The sequence below is a fragment of the Dipodomys spectabilis genome, unplaced genomic scaffold, assembly GCF_019054845.1.
Source record: "Dipodomys spectabilis isolate Male_0828 unplaced genomic scaffold, ASM1905484v1 ptg000504l, whole genome shotgun sequence".
NCBI lineage: Eukaryota > Metazoa > Chordata > Mammalia > Rodentia > Heteromyidae > Dipodomys > Dipodomys spectabilis.
The window spans coordinates 2,439,336-2,462,815 of NW_024871181.1; the positions used below are offsets into that span (position 1 = coordinate 2,439,336).

General features: G+C 51.2%; 1 protein-coding gene across 3 annotated transcripts; it reads right to left on the minus strand.

Annotated features, from left to right (window-relative positions):
- Positions 1–1,969: 1,969 nt before the first annotated feature.
- Positions 1,970–22,182, minus strand: Zbtb17 (zinc finger and BTB domain containing 17). Of its 3 annotated transcripts, none has more exons than XM_042669773.1 (15): positions 22,096–22,182; positions 7,535–7,741; positions 6,693–6,881; positions 5,571–5,711; positions 5,281–5,406; positions 4,767–5,017; positions 4,553–4,695; positions 4,175–4,475; positions 3,883–3,970; positions 3,464–3,580; positions 3,264–3,384; positions 3,043–3,173; positions 2,638–2,847; positions 2,434–2,523; positions 1,970–2,356 (listed from the first exon to the last, which is right to left on the minus strand). In XM_042669773.1, the coding sequence occupies exons 2-15, from the start codon at positions 7,737–7,739 to the stop codon at positions 2,073–2,075; spliced, it is 2,397 nt and encodes a 798-aa protein (XP_042525707.1). In that variant the 5' UTR covers positions 7,740–7,741; positions 22,096–22,182; the 3' UTR covers positions 1,970–2,072. The 3 variants fall into 3 exon arrangements, with proteins under 3 accessions (XP_042525707.1, XP_042525708.1, XP_042525709.1); XM_042669774.1 differs by having other exon boundaries at positions 7,535–7,761; positions 22,096–22,160; XM_042669775.1 differs by lacking the exon at positions 22,096–22,182 and having other exon boundaries at positions 7,539–7,622.
- Positions 22,183–23,480: the final 1,298 nt, after the last annotated feature.

Consider the following 23,480-nt stretch of genomic DNA (forward strand, 5'->3'; position numbering starts at 1 on the left):
GATTTTTTTGCACAGTGAAGATAGGCTGTGACACTGGACACTTGGTGTACATGAACACACATCACGGACTTCTAATGCTGGAACCTTGGGGGTCAAGGAACATTTCATTGGGATTTTTTTGCCCCACCTCTTCCCCTCCCTGCTCATTGGATGTGTCACCTTTCCTAATTCTCCTGCCGCCACCACCTTTGACTCACGAGGATGTACAGTTTACAATCAAACGAGCAAACAGAAGGATTTCCTTTCTTGGTGGGACATGCAGAACTTGGGGGTGTGTATATATAAATATATAATATATATAAATATATATAATACTGACTTAAAAATCAATTTCCCCGACATACATTTTTTTTAATCTGTGCCAAAAATGTGTTTTCAAAGAAAATCTTATTTTCATACTCAGACTTTGTACCGTCACTCATTGTCTCAGTGCGCTTCGCCGCAGCCCGGGTCTTCCTGCCACGTGGAAGTGTCTGTCACCCAGCATCTGTACAGGACCGGCCAGTCCCTCCTCCTGCGACCCGGACCGCCCCCAGACCTCCTAACACTATTAATTTATGAAACTGTTTTCCTCAGCGCAGTTTTGTTTTGTGTGTCCATTGGATTACAAACTTTATTAAAAAATACAAAACACCTCAAGTGTGAATGAGTGTGATCGTGGCCGGAGTGGGAACAGCAGGGTCCCTGGCTTAAAATAGAAACATAGCCCTCACCCAGCTTTGCTTTCTTTGCCCTGCCCCAAATCTGTAAACAGGGGCCTCCTCCCCAAGGAGCATTTTACCAATACACGAGGATTTTGTCATGAGTGCTGAACTCAGGAAATATTTTTCATTGTAGCAGCATGGGTACCGGTGATATTTCTGTCCTTGCTGGTCCCCAGGCAATGTGGAAGGCACTTCAGGCAGGTCTCAATACAGAAACACATGCACACACCCAGCAAACTCAGAGCCTAAGGGTTCCCTTCCTTTGTCTGCTAGTAGGGTGCCGGTGGTTCCCATGTAGACAGGAGGGTGGAGGGGGCTCGGTCTAGGTTCCCTTGCAGTTCAGTTGTGAAACCAGGATTCAGGAACATCACTACGCTTAGCGGGGCAAAAACAGGCCTGCACACTTTTACCTGTGAAAGAAGGGTCCCAGCTGCTAGGACAAGCTGTGGGGAGGAGGTAGAGGCAGGAACTCCAGGCTTGGGGGGGGAAGGGGGGTCGGGGAACAGCCTTGCTTACTATGAGCCCACCAAAAACTCCACTTTGCTCCTCTGGTCCCTCCAGGACAGCCTGGTGATGGGTTCAGAACCCACCAGGGCAAGTAAATGCTTCTGAAAGACTACTGGCAGCACCTGAGCTGGCTCACATCCGTAATCTCATCTACTTAGGAAGCTGACAGGTGAAGACAGTGGTTCTAAGCCAAGCTGGGTAGAAAAGTCTTGTGAGACTCTTGTCCAATTTACTGAAAAGCTCTTGTGGTAGAGCATTAGCCTTGAATGAAAAAGCTAAGGGAGCTTGTGAGGCCCTGAGTTCAAGTCCCATTTTGGGCACATGTACGTACACTTACATGCGCACACACACGGCATTGGCTTGGCCTCTGCTCCAGCAAGGGTGGCTGGTGAACTAAGCACAAAGCTGCAACACTGCTCCGGGTGGCGTGTTGGGCTTGGGCCTGGCATAAACCCAGAAGTGACCAAAGAGGGTAAAGCCACTGAGACCTTGAGGCTGGGTTCTTGGAGCAGCCAGCAGCAGGCAGCAGGGAGGGGTGCAGGTTACAACACTGCTCTGAGGAGAGCACAGGCTTGGGGTACTGGGACTAGGTTCTTCCCACACCCCAACCTGGGCCACATTTGGATCCCGGGGCCCCAGTCCCATTCTGCAGGAGGAACAGACAGCAGGGCTTCCCTAGGTTGGCTCCAGGGTGGTGCAGCCCTTCTGTGGCTCCGGCCGGCAACCCTCCCACCCCCCACAGGGACCTAAAAGCAGCATTAGAAAATAATCAAATTTATTCTCTAGGGAAGGGGGGGCGGGGCACCCATCTCAGTTCGAGGGGGCCATCCATCCTTAAATAAACTCAGAAGGGCTACCGGCTCACTCAGCAGGTGGTGGGCATTCAGAAGCTGCAGGTGGGGTCTCTGCCAGTGCGGGCTGGCTCTCGGCCCCATCCCGAGGGCGGAAGACCAGGTCCCCAGCCTGCAACACCTGCCCGGCCGGCCAGGTGCTGCCTGGCCCGTACTGCTGGTAGAAGTCCGCATCGGTCTGGAACATGACCAGTGCCTGGGCCGTGTGGATCCGAACATGCTGAGCCAGGCTGTTGGCATCCAGAAATTTGTCCCCACAGGAGTCACAGGCATAGAGGATGTGGGTGTTGGGGTCTGTGGAGGCGAGGCTGCAGTAAGTGTGGGAAAGGCTCTGGGTCCACCAGCGTCCGCACCCTGGGTGCCCTTCTCACCTTCCTCCTGCACTTGCTTCACCGCCTTGCTGATCTCCGCTTTAAGTACTTCCGTCTCGTCAGCCGTCACTGCAGCCCCCACTGGCACCACTGAGGGCAGAGTCAGCAGGGCCTGAGGCAGCAGCCACGGGCAGGCACGCCCACCCGCCCACCGCTGCACCTGCGGTCCGCCGCCTCGGCCCCCCTCCTGCCAGCAGCCCACACCTGTGAGCTGAGTGACGGCGGTTGCGGCCAGTGCCTCCGTGGCCAGCGTGACCATGTCATCCACAGTGACCACGCTGACCTCGCCACCCTCTTCTGGCTCCAGGATTTTGATGCCCGCCTTGCCCTGGTGCACCGTCTTCACATGGGAGCGCAGGTTGTCCACGCGGTTGAACCCTCGGCCGCACTTGTCACAGAGGTAAGGCTTCTCTCCTGCCTCGGGGAGGGGCATTGGGGGGGCTGTGGGAGGCCTCTAACCTGCACAGCCCCAGCGCCCCAGCTTTCCCGCAAAATAGCAGGGCAGACACCAGGGCAGCCAGATGCTCCTGAAGCTCAGAGGCCCTGGCCTGGTCTGAAGCCAACTGCTCCCAAGGGTCCTGTGACGAAGGGCCAGCACCTAATGCTCACCAGTGTGGATGATGATGTGCTTGGACAGGTCTCCCACGTTCACAAAGGCCTTGCTGCACACGCTGCATTTGTGCGGGCGGATGTTGTCATGATGCCGGATGTGATTGGCCAACTGGCTGGACTGGACAAATCTGCAAGACAAGGGTTCACGCTGGTTGGCCTAGTGGGGAGCAGGGCCTGGGCCCCTGGCGCCAGGGTTAGGGGAGCAGGGTAGGGAGCACCTCTTGCCGCAGCGCTCGCAGACGTAGGGCTTCTCCCCTGTGTGCTGACGCACGTGGGCAATGAGAGAGCTGGCCTGGGTGAAGGCCTTGCCACAGATGACGCACTGGCACGGCTTCTCTCCTGGGGAGGAGCAGGGGAGTGCGTTGGCGCCCGCCTCTGCCCCTCTCGCTCGCTCCCCCCCTTGTCTCTGGCCACCCACCCGTGTGGATCCGGACATGCCGCTGCAGCGCGCCGGGGTCTGCGAACTGCCGCTGGCAGTGGATGCACACATACGGCTTCTCCCCGCTGTGGATCCGCAGGTGCCGCTTGAGGTTCCCTGTGGCCAGGCGAGAATGAGGGTGTGGTGGGGGCGAGGGCGTGGCAAGGGTGGTGAGAACTCGGGTGAGGGCTGGCTGGGGGAGAGGGAGGGCGAGGTGAGGGAGAATGGTTGAGTCTGTACGGGTGTGTAGAGGGAAGGATGTGGGGGGGGGGCTGCGGTGTGGTGGGGGCGGGGCGTGGAGAGAATGATGAGCGTTCTGGTGGGAGCCGGAGCAGACCAGAGCAGACCAGAGCGAGGTAAGGTGAGGGTGGAGGCGTGGGGATCGTGCAGGTAGGACGAGGGGTAGGAGCGGGGCCTACCTGAGGTGGTGAACTGCTTCCCGCACTCCCGGCACTTGAGGGGCCCGTCGGCGATGTGGATCTTCAGGTGTGCTTTGAGGTTCCCCACCTGCGCCAGGTAGGGGCTCAGAAGGCCCCACGGAGCGTGGCCTTGGACTCCCGGCCCCTCCCACCGATGATGCCAATCGGGAATGGGGCCGGGCGCCACCTCTGCCCGGGACCATCCACGGCCCTCCCCCCTTGCCCCGCCCCCGGCTGCCAAGGCCTGGCCTGCAGGCCTCGGGGAGGCACGGACACGAGCGCACCCCCGCACCTGGTTGAACTTCTTGTCGCAGTGCGGGCACTTGTGCTCCTTGTCCGTGTCGTGCGTTTCCAGGTGGCGCATCTTGGACGTGGGGTCGGAGAAGGAGCGGCCGCAGTAGTCGCACTGGTACGGCTTCTCCCCGCTGTGCACCAGCTGGTGGCGCTTGAGGTTGCCGGACGTGGTGAAGAGCTTGCCGCAGTCGCCGCAGCGGTAGCGGGCCTCGCCCGAGTGCCGCTTCTTGTGCAGGTTCAGCAGGCTGATGAGCCGGTAGCTCTTGCCGCACTCCTCGCAGCCGTAGGGCTTCAGGGGGCTGCGGGGACGAGGGCGGCAGGGGCTTGCGGGTGGGCGGCGGCAGGGGGGCCCGGGGCGGGGCCGGCGCCGGCCTACCTGTGCGTCTTCTCGTGCGCCTTGCAGGCGGCGGGGTCCGAGAAGGCCTTGCTGCACTCGCGGCAGGAGAAGGGCTTCTCGCCGGTGTGGATGCGGATGTGCCGCTTGAAGTTGCCGGTGTGCGTGAACTCCTTCCCGCAGTCCTGCGGGGCGAGGGCGCGTGAGGGGTGGCGGGGCCGGGGGGGAGGGGGCGCCGCCCGCCCCCGGCCCGCACCTCGCACTTGTGGATGACGGAGCCGTAGGCCTTGGACTCCGTGCGGTCCCCGTAGGTGCCCGAGCGCAGGCTCCGGGGCTCGGCGCCCAGCTCCTGCCCCGAGTCCGTGCCCGCCGAGCCCTCGGTGTCCTCCGGGCCCTCGCCCTCGCCGTTCTCCAGCGGCGGCCGCGCTCCCTGCAGCTGCACCGCGCCGGGCGCGGGCCCCTCCTCCGCGCGCTCTTCCCCTTTGCTGGCCGGCTCCACCTCCATTTCTACAAGACAGGGGCACAGCACCCCTGGGGCCGGCCCGGCCTGCGGCTCCTCTCCCAGCAGGGAGACCAGGGACACCCCTGCTTGGGGCCGGCCGGGGCTGGGCACAGGACTCCCTCGGTGGGTGCACAGCACGGGGCTGTGCGGGAACCCGGCCCCGGGGTTTAACCTCGACACTGAATTCAAGACTGACGCCTACTGAGGCCGGGGGCAGCGCTGCAGGGGCCGGCGGAGGGGGGGGGGGGGCTGGCCAGGAAGGGGGCACCTTGCTCAGAGCTCTCCGACAAGGCGGCCTCAGCTTCTGCGGCCGCCATGCTGCTCGTGGGGCCGGGCTTGAGCTCCACAGGACGGGGTCCCCGGGGGACATCGGCCTTCTCCGTCTGCTCCGCACCTGGAGGGGCACCAGACGCTGCATGGACCCGGTGTCCAGCTAGTGCACACCGCACATCAAATGATGGGTCTGTCGGTAGCTGTGAATTGCTAAGTGGAGGGGCCCATGCCACCTCGTGCCTTGCGGGCCCTCCTTCCCAGGCCTGACCTCCTGGCACAACTCACCGCTGGCTGCACTCTTGGCCTGGCCACCCCGCTCCTCTTTGGGCTCCCTGCCTAGGCCTGTGGGCACACTGCTCCTCGCTTGGTCCAGCCTGCTCAGTGCAGCGGCTGCGGCTTTCTCCTCTTTGGCTCTCTTATCTGCTCCTGGAGATGGAACAGGACAGACCTGCCATTGCCCATCACGCCCACTGCGTGGGGGGGGATGGGGTATATGTGTGGGGTGGCCCAGAACCTTCTAGCTCTTCTGGGTCCTCCTGGGCCTACATCTAAGAAGTAGTTTGTTTTGTTTCCATGCCCACTGTCGCTGGCCCTGGGAATTCAGCCATGGCAGCTCATGCTTCTGTGGGGCTGAAGAGCAGCCGGGGACAGAGACAGACTCACAGGGGCCACAGGGGCACTGACAGGGGTCAGTGCCTGGAAGGGAGGCCATGGTCCTCTGAAGGGGCACTGGTGTGGCCCGTGGCCCACACAGGCATCTGAGGGCATTCCTCAGATGTCAAGGGGAGGAAGGAAGCTCGGGGAAGACAGTCTGGGAGGGTTTAGGAGTTAGTCCTGCCACGTGCTCTGGCAGTGACTCAGGCATGGCTCCCATCTTCTGCTGCCCAGAGTTGGAAAAGGGGCAGGACCAAGGACCCTTCCAAATTGTGACTGTGGCATTCTTCACTATCACCCCAAGGCAAAGACAGGGCAGGAAACTAAGACCCAGGGAGGTGACCTGGAGGCAGAATTAGGGCACCATCAAAAGCCAGGTTTCAGACTGAGCTCAGCTCAAGTGGTAGAGGGCCTGCCTAGCAAGCACAAGACCCTGAGTTCAAACCCCAGCACTGCGAAAATATGCAAATAAGGGGCTGGGAAGGTGGCTCAGTGGTAGAGCGCTTGCCTTGCATGCCTGAGGCCCTGGGTTCGATTCCTCAGCACCACATAAGCAAAAAGAAAAAAGCAGGAAGTGGCGTTGTGGCTCAAGTGGTAGAGCGCTAGCCTTGAGCTGAAGAGCTGAGGGACAGTGCCTAGGCCCAGAGTTCAGGCCCCACGACCTGACCCCCCCCCACCCCCCCAAAAAATGTAAATAACTAGGAAGCTAGGTTCCTGGGCCACCTCTCAGGAACAGCCTGCCAGTAATTTTACCTTCCATGGCTGAAGACTCTGCATTTTCCCCATGGCTGCTGGCTGGCTCGGTGAGTGACTTGAGTGCATGGCAGGCTGTGATGATGTCCTGCATCTGGAGGAAGCTGGCTACGGCCAGCACATCATCCACATTTTCTGGGCTCAGGCTCAGCTTGGCTGTGTACATGAACTCCAGAACCTGACCCAAGCCTGCTGAGGACAGCATGGCCGTCACAGACCCACCTCAGGGGCCCTCCGCTCAATGGCAGGGTCAAAGGGTTCTAGAAAGCTGAGTGGCAGGCCTCCACCAGTGTTGCTAACCCCTCCTAGCCATACCACCTGTCCCCCCTTCCCACCTTAGCAACCCAACACTGCGCTTCACTGGACAATGCTCCAACCCACCACCAGCTTCCTCAGACTCTGCCACCACCTCTACTTGACCTTCTCACAGTGTTTCTCATCGTTCTAGGCTGGAGCCCCGATCCAGGACCAGCCCAATCCTTCCTCAATTGCCAGGTCAGCCCCAGCCCAGGCTGCCCTGTCATAGCCACCTGTCACCACCCCTGGTTAGCCCGCAATAGCGGCTCCAGGGCTGCTAATTGGGCCAGCCCATTCTGTCTTCCTGCTGAGACCTGTGCCCTGTTAGCTGTGGCCTAGAGCTTACCATGAGCCCAGCTGCCAGTTCTCCTCTTACCACTCCATTCCCAGTTAAACCAAAAGATGGCAGGAACTTGGTACCCACAGGCTCAGAGCCTGAGGCTTGTGTGCGAGGCCTGTAGATGCTGCCCCCAGAGGGCCTTGCACATCCCAGGCCAGCTACAGCTTCTGGCCTCCACAATTTTTCCCTGGCCCCGACGGGGTACCTGCCGCGTTACTGATGTCTAGGTGTACCACGTCCTTCTGGTCCACGAAGAGCATCTTGAAGTACTCGCTGCAGGCTGCCAGCACTGCTTTGTGGGCCTTAAAGTCAACACCATCCACCACGAAGGTGCAGTCACACAGAAGCCCCAGCTGCCGCTGCTGGTTCAGCTGCTCCAGGACGTACTGGCTGTGCTGAGGGAAGTCCATGGCTGTAAGAGCCACAGCGCCTCTATGAGCATGGGACAGGCACCTGCTGACCCATCTGCTAACCCCAGTCCCCAGGTGACACACACAGGGGAGGGGGGAGAATGAAACAAAGGAAGGGCATTTCCACCAAGGGAGGAGCATTTCCACCAAGAACTACCAATAGCTGCAGCAAGCCAACATGAAACAATGGCTCTTAGAATCCTTGGGTTACTGAACAGAGGAAGTTCCCCAAATCAAAAAGTACCGAGGGAGCTAGGTGCCAGTGTCTCACACCTGTACTCCTAGCCACTCAGGAGGCTGAGATCTGAGGATCATGGTTTGAAGGCAATCTGGGCAGGAAAATCTCTAAGACTCATCGCCAGTTAATTACCATAAAGCTGGAAATAGAACTGTGACTCAAGTGGTAAAATATTAGCTTTGAGCAAAAAACTCAGGGACAGTGTCCAAGCCCTGAGTTCAAGCCTCAGGATGAGTACACACGTACATGTACACGTACATACACGTACACACACACACACACACACACACACACTCTCTCTCTCTCTCTCTCTGAGGGACCAACATAACAATAGCCACTATTGTATCTTGCCAGGTAATGTGATGTTAAAGAGTCAAAAGAGCAAAGAGGCAAAAACAAAACAATACTGTCATTTCAACAGAGAAAACACAGGGTCGGGCTGGGAAGGTGGCTCAATGGTACAGCACTTGCCTCACATGCATGAGGCCCTGGGTTTGATTCCTCAGCACATAATCAGAAAAAGCTAGAAGTGGCTCTGTGGCTCAAGTGATAGAGTGCTAGCCTTGAGCTGAAGAGCTGAGGGACAGCTCCCAGGCCCAGAGTTCAAGCCCCACAACTGACAAAAAGAAAAAAAGCAAAAGAAAACACAGGGTCAGTTTGACAGTTTTCAAAAAGAACCTAACATATAATCTTTTTTTTTTTGGTTGGTTATGGGGCATGGGGCTTGAACTCTGGGAATGGGTGCTGTCTCTGAACTCTTCAAGGCTAGCAGCAGTCTACACTTGAGCCACAGAGCCACTTCTGATTTTCTGGTGGTTAATTGGAGATAAAAGTCTCACGGACTTTCCTGGCTGGGCTGGCTTAGAACTGTGATCCTCAGATCTCAGCCTTCTGAGTAGCTAGGATTACAGGCATAAGCCACTGGTGCCCAACTTTACCATATAATCTTAATAATAAAGGGCAAATGTAACAATGGATACACTTAGCTTTCAGCTGACCTATTTTGGTTGTTTTTCTCATTCTTTCATGGACAAGTGACAGATCTGTTCAGGAAGGTGGCAATGTGGCTCTTGGATCACCAGATCATTCTGAACAGTCCCTGACCCATGGCCCCCATGGCCCTGTGCAAATTCCTGTGTCCAAAGAAAGCAAGACCATGAGATAAGGATTTTTTTTTTTTTTTGGTCAGTCATGGGGCTTGAACTCTGGGCCTGGGTGCTGTCCCTGAGCTCTTCAGCTCAAGGCAAGTGCTCTACCACTAGAGCCACAGCACCACTTCCGGTTTTCTGGTGGTATATTGGAAATAAGAGTCTCATGGAGTTTCCTGCCCAGGCTGGCTTTGAACTGCGATCCTCAGATCTCAGCCTCCTGAGCGGCTAGGATTACAGGCATGAGCCCCCTCCCCTCCCCCGGCTGAGATAAGGATCTTTCTCTCAGGGGCTCAGAGAATGGCATAAAGCTGGGGAACGCTCTGTCTCCAGAAACTTCTGATCTGGTGAATCTGCCAGGAGGCCCAGCAACTCCAATCCTGATCCCAAGAGCTACTGGCCTGGCAGCTTCTCTGCCAAGCTCCTCACCTAAGGCCTGGACATCCCAAACTGTTGAGCATGCTCAGAAGAGTCCCCATGCTGAATTAGGAGCTATAGAGACCATGACCATAAGTATCTAGAGCAGCAGTCCTGCCCTCGCAGCACCTCTGCAATCTGTCTCAAGATGGGCAGGAAACAAGTTCCTTTCCTTCTAGAAAGAATCAACTCTGGAATGTTTCAAAATAAAAGCCAGTACCCATTGCCTGAGAACACACTACCAAGCAGAGGGGCAGCTATGGCACCTGAACCAGGGTCTGTGCAGTGGAGGGGCTTCTCTACCAGCAGCTCCTGGCCAGGTGTGAACCTCTCCTCTGCAGACAGCTCTGCCACAGCTGCCCTGGGCTGCTCCTGGACAGGGGAGAGGGACACTGTAGGATGTTCTGTCACAGGTGGCTGCAGCCCAGGCTGCTCCAGCTCCATCAGCTGGCCAGGATGAGTTACTGGCCTGTGCCCGAAGCTACCGTGAGCATATGGCTGGCTAGGGTGAGCGGGTGGGAGTCATGCCCTCATGTCAGCACAGGCCAGCTCTGCAGGCCTTCTCCTTGTGGTGCACTTTTCAAAAGTGGAGGTCAGCACCAGTAATTTTAGCACTTGGAAAGTAGAAGAAAGAGAGCTTGAAACCTCTGTCTAACCACCCCCTCCCAAGATGGCAACCACCAAGACACCCAGCCCTGTTGGCACAGTCCTCTGTGCCCAGTAGATGTTCCATCTTATTTAGTTATTGCAGTGCTAGGGATCAAATCCAGGGCCTCATGAATGCTAGCTAAGCATTCAATCACTGAACTACCTCCTCAGCTCTACTACCTGTAAAAATCAAGTTCTCTCTATTAGATAAACTCAGCTCCTTCTAACACTCTAGATTCTGATAATTATCTTCTAGTGGATAGTGCCCACCCTGCCTTGGGAGCCTCTACCTCCTACGCAATCCTGCCGACTCAGAGCTGGTAGAAACTTTTTCAGTTGTCTGCAGCTTTTATAAAAAGAAGGTTCCCTTCCTCCCTCCCTTCTTTCTTTCTTGTTTGGCATTTTTTAGACGGGTCTTGCTATTTAGGCCCAACTGACTTCAAACTCAAGATGATCCTGCCCTCACTTCCTCAGGGTTGGAATTGTTAGTGTGTACAACCACACCTGGTTCCGGAGGCTCATGAAGATCATTGAGAGTAAAATAAGAGCTTCCCTTTTGAAAGGCAAAACTGGAACACGAGGTACATAAGCATAGCCGAGTATTTTCCACTTCCCCCAGGCTGAAGTTAGTGTGTTGCCTCGTCTTCCTACCAGTGTAGTAAGTGCACTGTCAGGAGGAAGTACTTCTAAGTCTCCCTTGCAGGTATTATAAACCCAAGAATCAATTCTGTGTGTTTGGGGGAGGGGGCAGGTGGGTGGTAATACTAGTACTAGGGCTTGTGCTCTTGCTTGGCTTTTCTTTCCCACTCAAGGCTGGCACTCCACTTGAGCCACACTGCCACTTCTGTCTTTTTGGTGGTTCATCAGAGATAAAGAGACTCTTGGGTTTATCTGCTCAAGATGGCTTTAAACCATGGCCCTCAGATCTCAGCCTTCTGAGTAGCTAGGACTATAGGCATGAGCCACCAGTGCCCAGCAGGACTCTATTCTTGAGTAGTTACAGATCAAGAGGTAGAGACCTTGGTGTTTTTTTTGCCAGTCATGGGGCCTGAACTCTGGGCCTGGGTGCTGTCCCTCAGCTCTTCAGCTCAAGGCTAGCGCTCTACCACTTGAGCCACATCGCCATTTCCGCTTTTTCTGCTTATGTGGTACTGAGGAATCGAACCCAGGGCCTCATGCATGCAAGGCAAGCACTCTACCACTGAAGCCACCTTCCCAGCCCCAGATCTTGGTCTTTTTGAGTATGACTAACTTGATGTCAAAATATTCCCTTGATCCTTATGAAATGATAGCTTTACTTGTGATATTTTTTTTTTTGGGTCCGGTTGTGGGGCGTGAACTCTGGGCCTGGGCACTGTCCCTCAGCTCTTCAGCTCAAGGCTAGTGCTCTACCACTTGAGCCACAGCGCCACTTCCAGCTTTTTTTTCTTTTTGCTTATGTGGTGCTGAGGAATCAAACCCAGGGCCTCAGGCATGCAAGGCAAGCACTCTACCACTGAGCCACCTTCCCAGCCCTTTACTTGTGATATTTAAATGAGCAAATAATAGACAAAAGTCACTCAGAAATGAATTTCTGTTCTATTAATCACACCATCTGTATATGCTATATATGCTATATTTGAATGTCTGTGCATTCCAAAACTCATGTGGAAATTTAATTGCCAATGTAACAATATGAAGAGACAGGACCTTGCTGGGTATGGAGGTACATGCCTGTTATCCCAGTACTCAGGAACCTAAGTCAGGAGGATCACAAGTTCAAGGCTAACTTGGACTACATAGGAAGACCTTGCCCCAAAAAGTGGTGGGGGTGGGAGAGGGGAAGAGGTGGGAACCTGCAAAGGATTAGCTCTTGCACATAGCAAGATGGGAGAGGGCTCCTGAAAGAAAGATGGAGTTCAGTACCCCATGCTGTCTTGCTCTTCTGATTTCTGTCATGCAGGGACATGACATAAAGTCCCTCACTGGATGCCAACACTTTGATGTTGAATCTACCAGCCTCCAGAATTATGAGGAATTATTTTTCTTTATAAATTACCCACTTTATGGTATTCTGTTATAGCAACACACACACAAAAAAACAGGCCGAAAAACCCCCCCAAACCTCAGAACAATATGCATTTGAGAAATGATTCCATGCACATATGTGGGAAATTTCCCAGGTACAGAGAAGAACAGCAGGGTGATACAGCTACACAAGTTATTGTACTGCCCTCTGTAGTTCCACAGCCCATAAATTTTCAAGTACAAAGACCAGTGATTTCACAAGCAGTTCATGAGTGCCTCCACGTGTGTGTCTGAGGTACTGCATCGGAGCTGGGAGCTGGGAGCTGGGGAAAGACAGGTCCTAAATCAATATAATAAATGTTGTCAGGTATTAGGTACTGTGGAAGCAGAGGTGAGGCTATTTAATAATCAAAGAAAGGAATGCGGAGAACTTCTCTGAGGAGGTTGCCTTAAGCAAGACCTGAATGAAGTGCCAGAGTGAGCCATGACACTGTTAAGCCCAGGGACCATTATGGACACAAAAAGAGCCTGCCCTTGGCAGTCTAACTTTGGCCGAGGGGTGGGTATGTTGGAGAGGGATAAGTAGGCAGGCAGGCAGGAAGAGGAGCTGAAGCTGGTTATAGCAGAGGCTGAGCTTTCTCAGGGCCTGAGGGACACTGCTTTGGCGTTTCTTCTGAATGCCTTGGCTCTGAGAGTTGAGAATGGAACAGAGAACTTTCAAAGGGCCCTTGCAGTGTAAGAGAGACTGCCAAGGACAAGAGCAGACAGCCAACAGGCCACTGCAGAGGGGATTAAGGGGTGCAGTGGCCACACCTTGGTGGCAAATGCAGTGCTCAGATTAGGGAGATGGTTTGGCTGGTCAAGAAGCCAAGGACCCTGCTCAAAGTTCTGGCCTGAGAAGCTGGCCTGGGGGTGGCGCTGCACCCCAGAGGAGGAGTAATGGGGGAGGCGGGGGGGGACTATGTGGAGATCTTTCAGGGAACAAAGAGCTCTGTTGGGGCAGCTAAGGCTGAGATGGTAATTAAGGGTATGGATAACTGGATGAAGAAAAGAGAGTCTACAGTGGACAGAAAGTGCTGCTCCAATACTGGCAAAGTGGAACTAGAACCTTCTCTATCACAAGTTTGAGATCATACCATTAACAAAAGGGGAAGTGAGTCAGAGGCTCCAGATTGAGTTCCTGAGGCAGCATAGTGGTGGCTCAAAGCCTGAGGAGGGAAGTGGGAGAAGGATCTCCTGTTAGGGGAGAGAGTAACTGAGGGGCAAGTGCCGCCCAGAAGGACATAGGCACCTGCCATGTCTAACACAGGTGAGCATGTTAGGGGAGGGGTGGAAGGAAGAAGAAGGAAAAAATACTCAAGCAAAGGCAGGAAGGACGGTGAAACAGGAAAGCATGGGCTGTGGAGGAGTGCATAGTGCAGGTCGGGGACAGGTGAAGCCAGGTGAGAGCAGCTGCAGTGTGGAGGAAGACTGAGGGAAAATAGCTAGGGGTCAAAGGTGGAGACCAAGTTAACAAGCATGCTGGGAAGTCTCACAGCATATAGACCCTTGGGACATGAAAAGGGGAACAATGCCACCCTGCTGGCACTGGGAGGGTTTAGCTGGTATCCACAACCCGATGTACCTTGTCGTTATTGTTTACCCATTGAAAGACAAAGTCTCACAATGTCAGCTGGATTCAAATCTGTACTGCTCTTGCCTTGGCTGCCTGAGTACTGGGATCACATTATGTGCTACTACTACCCCTAGATCCCATCACACTTTTCTGGGTCTCTGAGCAACTTGATCAAGGACCCTGCTATGAAATACCATAACATTCTTGAAGGTTTTGAGTGTGTCTTCTAGGGTGTTCAGAGCCACCTAGCATGCCCTGGCTGTGCAGGACCACAGTGCAGGTGAGGCACAGAGCTGACTCACTTTTGGGAGCAGACACCCACATCTTTGGGGAATAAGAAAGTCACAATGGGACTCCCCCAAGAGGATCAGGGCAGAGAGGATGGGCACAATTCTCAATGATTTCCTGTTCATTACTTGTAAATATTCTCCATTAAAAAATTAAAACAGAGGAACCAAAGAGAGGGAGGGAGGGAAGAAGGAGGGAGAAAGGGAAGGAAGGAGGGAGAGAAAGAGAACCAACAGAGTCAGAGATCCAAATCTTTATTTCTATTCGTATCTATCTGCCATAACACCTTTAACACATTTTCAAAAGACCTAGTGAGTAAAAATTTCTCAACAGAAAAAGGTTTTCCTGAGAGAAATGGAAAACAATGGTAATCTGTTCAGAGAATGTGTCACACAAGGAAAGTCTATGAGCAGGAATCCCTTACAAGGACTCCCCCAGAGTAACAGGTAGCACCCTCCTGGTAGGCACAGAAATGCTGGAGTCCACTGCCCTCCACAGATAACTCTGGGACCAGCCATAGCCTCCAGGCCCAGAACCCAGCAGAGCTAATCGAGGATCAAGGACAGGGGTGCACAGATCTCTGACCTAGTAGGTTTCTCCAGCATAAAGCTGCTGTAAACCTGTGCACGTAACCCTTTGTTAGCTATATGTCTGAAGAAAAGGGAGACAGGGGCCCTGCCACCCAACCTCATCCAACTGATCCTCTGAACAGAGATGCACAGCTGGGCACCAGTGGCTTATGCCTGTAGTCCTAGCTAATTAGGAGGCTGAGATCTAAGGATGGAGATTTGAAGTTAGCCAGAGCAGTAAAGTCTACAAGACTCTTATCTCCTTCCAATTAACCAGCAAAAAGCCAGAAGTGCAGCTACAGCTCAAGTGGTAGAATGTTAACCTTGAGCAAAAAAGCCCAGGGACAACACCCAGGCCCTAAGTTCAAGCCCCAAGTCTGGCACACTCATGCACGCACATGCACATGAACATAAACACATACATACACAACCCCACATAGGTAAAGATGTAAAAAAAAAAAAAAATCTCACCAACAACCCAGCATCCCATCAGATGGTTTCAACCAGCTAGAAAAGTCAGGAAAAGACCAGTGCTCACTCCACTTCTGGTAATACAGTTCAAAGCCTGGGTGCTTGACAATGCCAGGTGCCTTGGCCTCCTTTCTACAAAGGAGCAGAAAAGCTTCACTGAGAAAGAGACAGGTGTTACACTCCCACAAAGCTAGTGACAGGCCGGGCGCTGGTGGCTCACACCTGTAATCCTAGCTACGCAGGAGGCTGAGATCTGAGGATCGCGGTTTAAAGCCAGCCCGGGCAGGAGAGACCATGAGACTCCTATCTCCAATAAACCACCAGAAAACCGGAAGTGGCGCTGTAGCTCAAGTGGTAGAGCACTCGCCTTGAGCTGAAGAGCTGAAGGACAGCGCCCAGGCACAGAGTTCAAGCCCCACGGCCGACCAAAAAAAAAAAAAAAAAAGCTAGTGACAGGGCATGGCAATCTCAAAGCAGGACTAGTTGTCACAAGTCTCTCCTGAAGACTGAGAATCCAGGCTGAAGGCCAGTGGCTCACACCTGTTACCCCAGAGGCCAAGACAGATCTAGCACTGCATGGAGGAGGGAGAAAACTTCCTGAGAGGTGTAACCATGAGCTGGCCCCCAAATGCACTCTGGCCCAGATCAATTGATTACCTTCAGGCAGATGCAATGTGACCCAGAAGGGAAGCATGAGTGACATGAAGGAATGAGGAGTGAGGGAAGTAAGGAAACCCAAACACACATGGAGCCAATGATGCTTTGGAAAACTTCTCAAAGAACTAAAATACACATCTGCAGATTCAAGGCAAAGGAGGGAGTGAAGATTTAAAGGATGTAACCCAAGCCTGCGAGCCTAGTGCTCAGGAGGATGAGGGTGAGTTCCAGACCAGCCTGGGCTCAACAGTAAGACCCTGTCTCAAAAACATCGAATGTTTCAGTCTTTCACTGTTGGATTGCATAGTGTAAAGACAATCATTAAAACTGCCCTTTTGGGACTAGGAATATGGCTTAGTGGTAGAGTGCTTGCCTAGCGTGCATAAAGTCCTATGTTTGATTCCTCAGTACTACATAAACAGAAAAAGCCCGGAAGTGGCCCTGTGGCTCAAGTAGCCTTGAGCAAAAGAAGCTCAGGGAAAGTGCCCAAGACTGAAAAAAAAATTCAGAGCAATTCTAATAAACATCTCAACAATACTTACGGCATTTTATAAGTATGCTCTAAAAGGAGGCAGGTGGGCTGGGGGTAGAACTCAAGTGACGGAACGCTTGCCTAGCATGTGAGAGGCCATGTATTTGATACCCAGTATTGCAATTAATTAAGCGGTCAATCAATTGATAAAATGAACATGAAGGAACAAAAAGGGAGGTAAAGCCTTACCAGACAACAAGAGCTATTAGGAAAACTGTAATAATGAAGTCACCATGGCACTGACACAAAGACACAAATAGGCTCATAGCTGTGAACCCTTGATACTGATGGTTGCTGGTTAGGTGACAGATCAGATCCATGTGAAGAGATATTGGTGGGTTTTTTTGTTGTTTGTTTTGATCATTGGTACAAACCATTTTATTTTTAATATTTGGCCAGCCCTGGGACTTGAACTTGGGGCCTGGGTGCTGTCCCCTCTCTGTGCTCAAGGCTGGCGCTCTACCCCTTACTTGAGTCACAGCACCACTACTGGCTTTTTCAGAGTAGTTTACTGGAGATAAGAGTCACATAGAATCTATGTGACTCTTACCTCCAATAGAGTCAAGAGTCACATGCCCCGGCTGTCTTAGAACTGGACCTTGATCCTCAGATCTCAGCCTCCTGAGTAGCTGGGATTATAGGTGTAAACCACCAGCACCTGGCTTTTTTTTAAAAAGGAAAGAAATCAATCCTTTATCTTACACCGTACATAAAAATTATTATGAATGGATTAAAAGATTTGAGGTAAAAGATAAAATAAGAAAATGTTCACAAGACAATATACATATACATATAGGGAAGAAGTTCTGAACTTCTTTTGCTCAAGACTAGCACTCTACCCTTTGAGCCACAGCACCACTTCCAGCTTTTTCTGTTTATGTGGTGCCAAGGAACCAAACCCAGGGCTTCATGTATGCTAGGCAAGCAATCTACCACTGAGACACCTTCCCAGCTCTGGGAGGAAGTTCTTAAAGTGTCACCTATAAAATAAAAATAATTGATAAATTGATAAATTAAATTAAAATTTAGAATTCCTGGGGCTGGGAATGTGGCCTAAAGTGGTGCTGTGGCTCAAGTGATAGAGTGCTAGCCTTGAGCAAAAGAAGCTCAGAGACAGCGCCCAGGCCCTGAGTCCAAGCCCCATGACAGGCACAAAAAATTTAGAATTCCTGGAGGGTGGGGAGGAGGGTACAGAAATTGACCAAAAAAGTGCAACACCAGTGATCATTGGACAGTGATGAAAGTGAACTATATAACTCATGGGTGGAGGAACTGGGAGAGAGTGAGGGAAGGGAAGACATTATATAAAAGGAAATATACTCATAACCTGACTCATAACCTGACTCATATAACTGTAATCCCTCTGTATATCATCTTTAAAATAATACACTTTTTTAAAAAACCATTAATTTCTTTTAAAGCCTAAAACCCTAAAGGAAAATAGACCAAAAGTTGGAAATAAATAGTTGCCATATATTCTGTACAAAAGTCAGTCTCCAAAATAAAAAACCAACAAAAGCCTAGTGTCAGTAGCTCACACCTGTAAACCTAGCTACTCAGAATGCTGAGATTTGAGCATTGTGATTTAAAGCCAGCCTGGGCAGGAAAGTCCAGGAGACTTTTATCTTCATTCAACCACCTAAACGCCAGAAGTAGAGCTGTGACTCAAGTAGTAGAGTGCTAGCCTTGAGGAAAAAAAGAAAAGCTCAGGGTCAGGGCCCAGGCCCTGAGTTCAAGCCCCACAAAAAAACAAAAATGAGTTAAAAAAAAAACAACCAATATAAGCTACTCTCATCAATGCAGTAAAAATTTTAATAACTTTTCAGTATGTGACACAGACACATACTGGTTGATGTATAATCTCACGAAACAACTTTTGAAACAATGTGCATTTGGTCAGATACCCTGTGACTCAGTTCACCCCAGGTATGTACCCTGAAACCACATATGCACCCCAGTATGGCAGCACAGTCTGCAAACAATCCAAATGGCCACCAAGATGATAGGGACATTTCCATCAGTGAAAATGAAGCAGATGTGGACTAGCTCAAGAACATACATTAAGCAAAAAATCTAAGTCACTGCAGAACACAGTATTACATTTATATTAAATTCAAAAACTGTACAGCCAGAGCTGGACACAGGTGGCTTAGGCCTATAATCTCAGTTACTCAGGAAGCTGAGATATGAGGATCACTGTTGAAAGACAGCCCAGACAGGAAGATCCATGAGACTCTTATCTCCAATTAACCAGCAAAAAGCTGGAAGTGGAGGTGTGGCTCAAGTGGTAAAGCATCAGCCTTCATTAAGGAGTAACATCAAGGCCTCTAGTTCAAATAACAGTTCAAACACACACACACACAAAATGTACAAAGTTAAAGACACATAGTTTAGCAACACAGCTGTAGTAAAACTACTCCAAGGAAAGAAAGAGAAGGACAGATGAAGGAAAGCTCATGATGGCAGGGTGATGGATGGCCTGCAGGTCAGGGTAGCATTTTTATAAGCTGGGTGGTGGAGGGATGGGGGCATGTCTGCTTGTTCTTCCTTCTGAAGATTATTCTGCATGGAAACTGGAGAGCAAGGGCAGCTTATGGAGCAACAGGGGACTGGAAAGGCCCACTGCAGTGTCCTCTCTGCTCTCTGCCTTCTGAGCTAGCGAGACCCAGCTCCCCCCAGGCCGGGCAGTAAGCCTGGAGCAGAGCCTTCACCTAGGACAGAACAATGACCCTTACTGACAGTTCTAGCACAGGAAGTAGACTCTACCCCCAGACCTTTCAGGACCAGAAGCTGGCATATGCCGAATGTGACCATGAGCCCCCCAGGACAGCTTTTTGGCCTGTCTCTCCCTGTCTGCTGGATTCCCACGGCTGGGCCTCTGTCCCTGTTGTGATCTGGATGGAAAAAGAGATTCCCAACTCTCACTTTGCACTTTGCTGCTTCCTTACTAAGCTTGAGAACCACGTTTGTCTCCCATGCAGAACAAGAGTAAGCCCTGGTTTTTCATATGTCAAGGCCAATGACAGGATTGAGGTCAGCTTTAATGGCCCTGGGATGGTTCAGCTTGCTACAGACACTCATTAGGATCGTGCCAAGCACATGCTGACATGCCACACACACACATGCCCCATATGCTCAGATCACTACATACCAACAGTTTTACTCTTGGGTTGATCACTACAATTTTCAGAACAATGTGTCTGTGTCAAAACACACCTAGACCTTTAGGTTTTAAGGGTTGGAGCTCCCTGCTGTGAGGAACAACACCCAACACCAGGTCACCTTGACACACAAAGTTTAAGGAAAAAAAGAAAAGGTCAGGGTCAGTGCCCAAGCCCCAAGACTGGCACAAAAAACAAAAACACAAAAAAAAACCCGAATATGAGTTACTCTCATCAGTGCAGTGAAAATTTAACAACTGTTTTTTTCAGTATGTGACACAGACAGAACTGTTTGTTGGTTGAAGTATAAACTGAAGATTCCCTAACTGTTTGGAACGGGCCACCTGGTCTTTTCCAAGCGCCCAGGACTCCTGCAGCATCAGCTGGTCAGGCTCCCAGGTGGCCTCACACTCTTAGCTTTGATGGTGTTTCTGCATGGCATGTGGTTATCCATGTGGCTAGGAGCACCTTGCTCCTGGGACCCAATCTTATGCAGGACTGTGCTCCTGACAAAGCCTCGTGTGACACACAGCAGACACAGTCCACACTACATGTATGAACAAGCCTAAGCCCTCTAATCCAAGCATCGTAAACCTGCTAAAAGCCACAGCAGCCTGACATGCAGAGATAGAAGCCTGGCCACGAGTAAGCGGGTGACACTGAGTGAGTGAATCTGTATGTCCATCCATCCGTCCATCCATCCATCCATCCATATTCCCTCCCTCCCTTACCAGTTCAGTGGACTTCCTGCCAGGTCCAGCCCACCTCAGTGATCCCATCTCTCAGCTGGTTTTTCTTCCAGCACTGAAGAGACATGACTCATTTTCTGGGTACATACCAGAGGCAATAACTAGCTTATGTTTGGTGACCACGCAATACAAAAATATGTCTCTTTAAACTTTCAAACCTTAAAAGGAATGAGCATGTACTCCCTACTATCTTTCCCTTTTTTGCCACATGGAATTCATACATGATGGCAGGACCTGGAACAGCCATCTTGGACCATGAAATGGATGCCTGGGTTTGAGCAAGAGCCATGTGATTAAAGAAGTACTGTATCCAGCGAGGCCTCATGGTAAAGTGACCTGCTTTACCAGTATTGGATTGTATACTTCTACACTGTTAGAGGAGGGCGAATAAAACTACTATTTTACTTCAGCTATAATATTTGTGACTGCTTATTGGAGCATTTTATTTAATTTATTTGCAGTTCTGGGGATCAAACTGAGGGCCTTGTACAAGAGCTCTACTACTGAACCATGGCTTGTGCCTGTAATCTTGCCTACCGAGGAGACTGAGATCTGAGAATTGAGGTTCAAAGCCAGACCTGGCTGGTTCTTATCTCCAATTAACCAACAAAGAGCTGGAAGGAAGTGAAACTGTGGCTCATGCAGTAGAGCACCAGACCAGAGCAAAAAAAGCTAAGGGGAGTATCATGCCCTTAGTTCAAACCCAAGTACAGGTATATGTACACATGTACACGTACACGTGTACACACACACACACACACACACACACACACACACACACACACACACTCGAGTTCTATCACTGAGCTATACCCCATCCTTGTTAGAGCATTTTATTTATTTTTGTCAGTTATGGGGCTTGAACTCAGGGGCCTGGGTGCTGTCCCTGAGGTTTTAAATGATCAAGGCTAGCGCTCTACCACTTTAAGCTACAGCTCCACTTCTGGTTTTCTGGGATGAGTCTCACTAAGAATCTGATAGACTTTCTTGTCTGGGTTGGTTTTGAACCATGATCCTAAGATCTGAGCATCCTGATACCTAGGATTTTTAAGCCTGAACCCCTAGCCCCCAGCTGGTTAGAGCATTTCAGATTGCACCAAACAAAGAGATGTAAGCAGGCACAGTAAATAATCCACTGTGTGGGGAGGAGGTAGAAGTAGTACCAAGTAGTATCAACAATCTCCCAATCAAATTGTAATGAGGATGTCATTAGTGATTCTCCCTCCCCCCTGACCCCTCCATTCCCAACCCCCCAGTCCTGGAGCTTGAACTCAGGGCCGGGGCATTGTCCCGGAGCATCTTTTTTGCTCAAGGCTTTGTACTCTACACTTATGGCTTTTTCTGTGTATGTGGTACTGAGGAATCGAACCCAGGGCTTCATGCATGCCAGGCAAGCACTCTACCACTAAGCCACATTCCAAGCCCGTCATTAGTGATTTTAAAGAAAAAGCTAACTTGAAAGAATTATTTGAGGCTGGGTGTGATATCCCAAGCCTATAATCCTTTCCACTCCAGAGGCATAGACAAGAGGTCAGCCCAGGCAAACTTTAGTGACACCTATCTCAAAAAGAAGCCAAGCATGGTGGGAAGTAGAGGGAGGACTATGGCTAGAGGCCAGCCTGGGCAAAGTTAGAGAGTCTCTCTGAAAAAACAAACTAAAATGCAGAAGGGCTAGGACTCAAGTGTCAGAGTGCTTTTTAACTAGTGTGACTTAGTTCAATCCTCAATACTGAAAAAGAGGGGTGGAAGAAGACAAGTGAGGGGAGGAGGAGAAGAAAAGGTTACTGGAATGCTACTGAGTCTAGAGGATGACAAAACTCACTTCAATGTTCCACTCTTAAGTGTTACAGACATACCTCAGACTTCCAAATCGCCCGGGCTATTCTTCTCTGACAGTTTGTCTGCAGAAACTCCAGCTTGGCTCCCTTCCTCCAGCTCATTACCTGAATAAAGATACCCAAGTAAAAACTCTGGTGAGAACTTTGCAAGGGTCCTACTTGGCTTCCTAAGAGCTTTTTCATTCACAGGCAAATGCAGAGTATCTGGCATAGAGTCTGGCACAAAGTTAAATGCTCAATACATGCTAGACTGTATTATCATTGGCCTGCTGCATGACAGACAACTTGCCACACAGGGGACACAAGGAGAAAAACTCAGTCTCAGTCCCAACTGGAACTCAAGCCTGATGAAAGACAAGGTACAATGTCGATCAGCAAAAATCACAAAGCTGAACTAGCCTGGTGCTGGTGGCTCACACCCGTAATCCTAGCTACTCTGGAGGCTGAGATCTGAGGATTGAGGTTCCAAACCAGCCTGGGCAGGAAAGTCTGTGAGCCTCTTATGTCCAATTAACCACCAGAAAACTGGAAGTGGAGCTGTGGCTCTAAGTGGTAGAACACTAACCTGGAGCAAAACTAGCTCAGGGACAAGCAGAGTTCAAGTCCCACAAAGAGACGACCAAAAAAAAAGTCTCACTTGGGACTGGGAAGGTGGCTCAGTGGTAGAGCACTTGCCTTGCATGTTCGAGGCCCTGGGTTCTACTCCTCAGCACCACATAAGAAAAAAGAAAAAAAGCTGGAAGTGGCGCAGCCGGGCGCTGGTGGCTCATGCCTGTAATCCTAGCTACTCAGGAGGCTGAGATCTGATGATCGCGGTTCAAAGCCAGCCCGGGCAGGAGAGACCGTGAGACTCCTATCTCCAATAAACCACCAGAAAAACCGGAAGTGGCGCTGTAGCTCAAGTGGTAGAGCACTCGCCTTGAGCTGAAGAGCTGAGGGACAGAGCCCAGGCCCAGAGTTCAAGCCCCACGACCGACAAAAAAAAAAAAAAAAGTCTCACTGACTTTCTTGCTCTGGCTTGTAGCCTCAATCCTCAGATTTCAGCTTCTTCAGTAAGTAGGATTACAGGCATGAGCCACCTGCATCCAGCTAAGCATTTTTATCAGTCTTCTAGGGAACAGAAGTCTCTGCATTCACCTAGAGATTGAGCGAGATCTATCTAGTTTGTGTTTCCAGAGCCTGGACAGTCCTTTTAGCCCAGTGGGGACCTTTATGTCTCCTGCTCTGGGTGGTAGTGGTTGTATTGATCACTTAAATTGGCAACAGCAACACTTACACAGCCTTCACTAGGCAGCCCTAAGTGTTGTGGGCATTTTCCACCTATGACCTCAGTTTATCCTCAACCCTCTCAGGAGGCAGATTTGTTATCATCTGCGCTGTTTTTGTGGGGGGTGGGAGAGGGA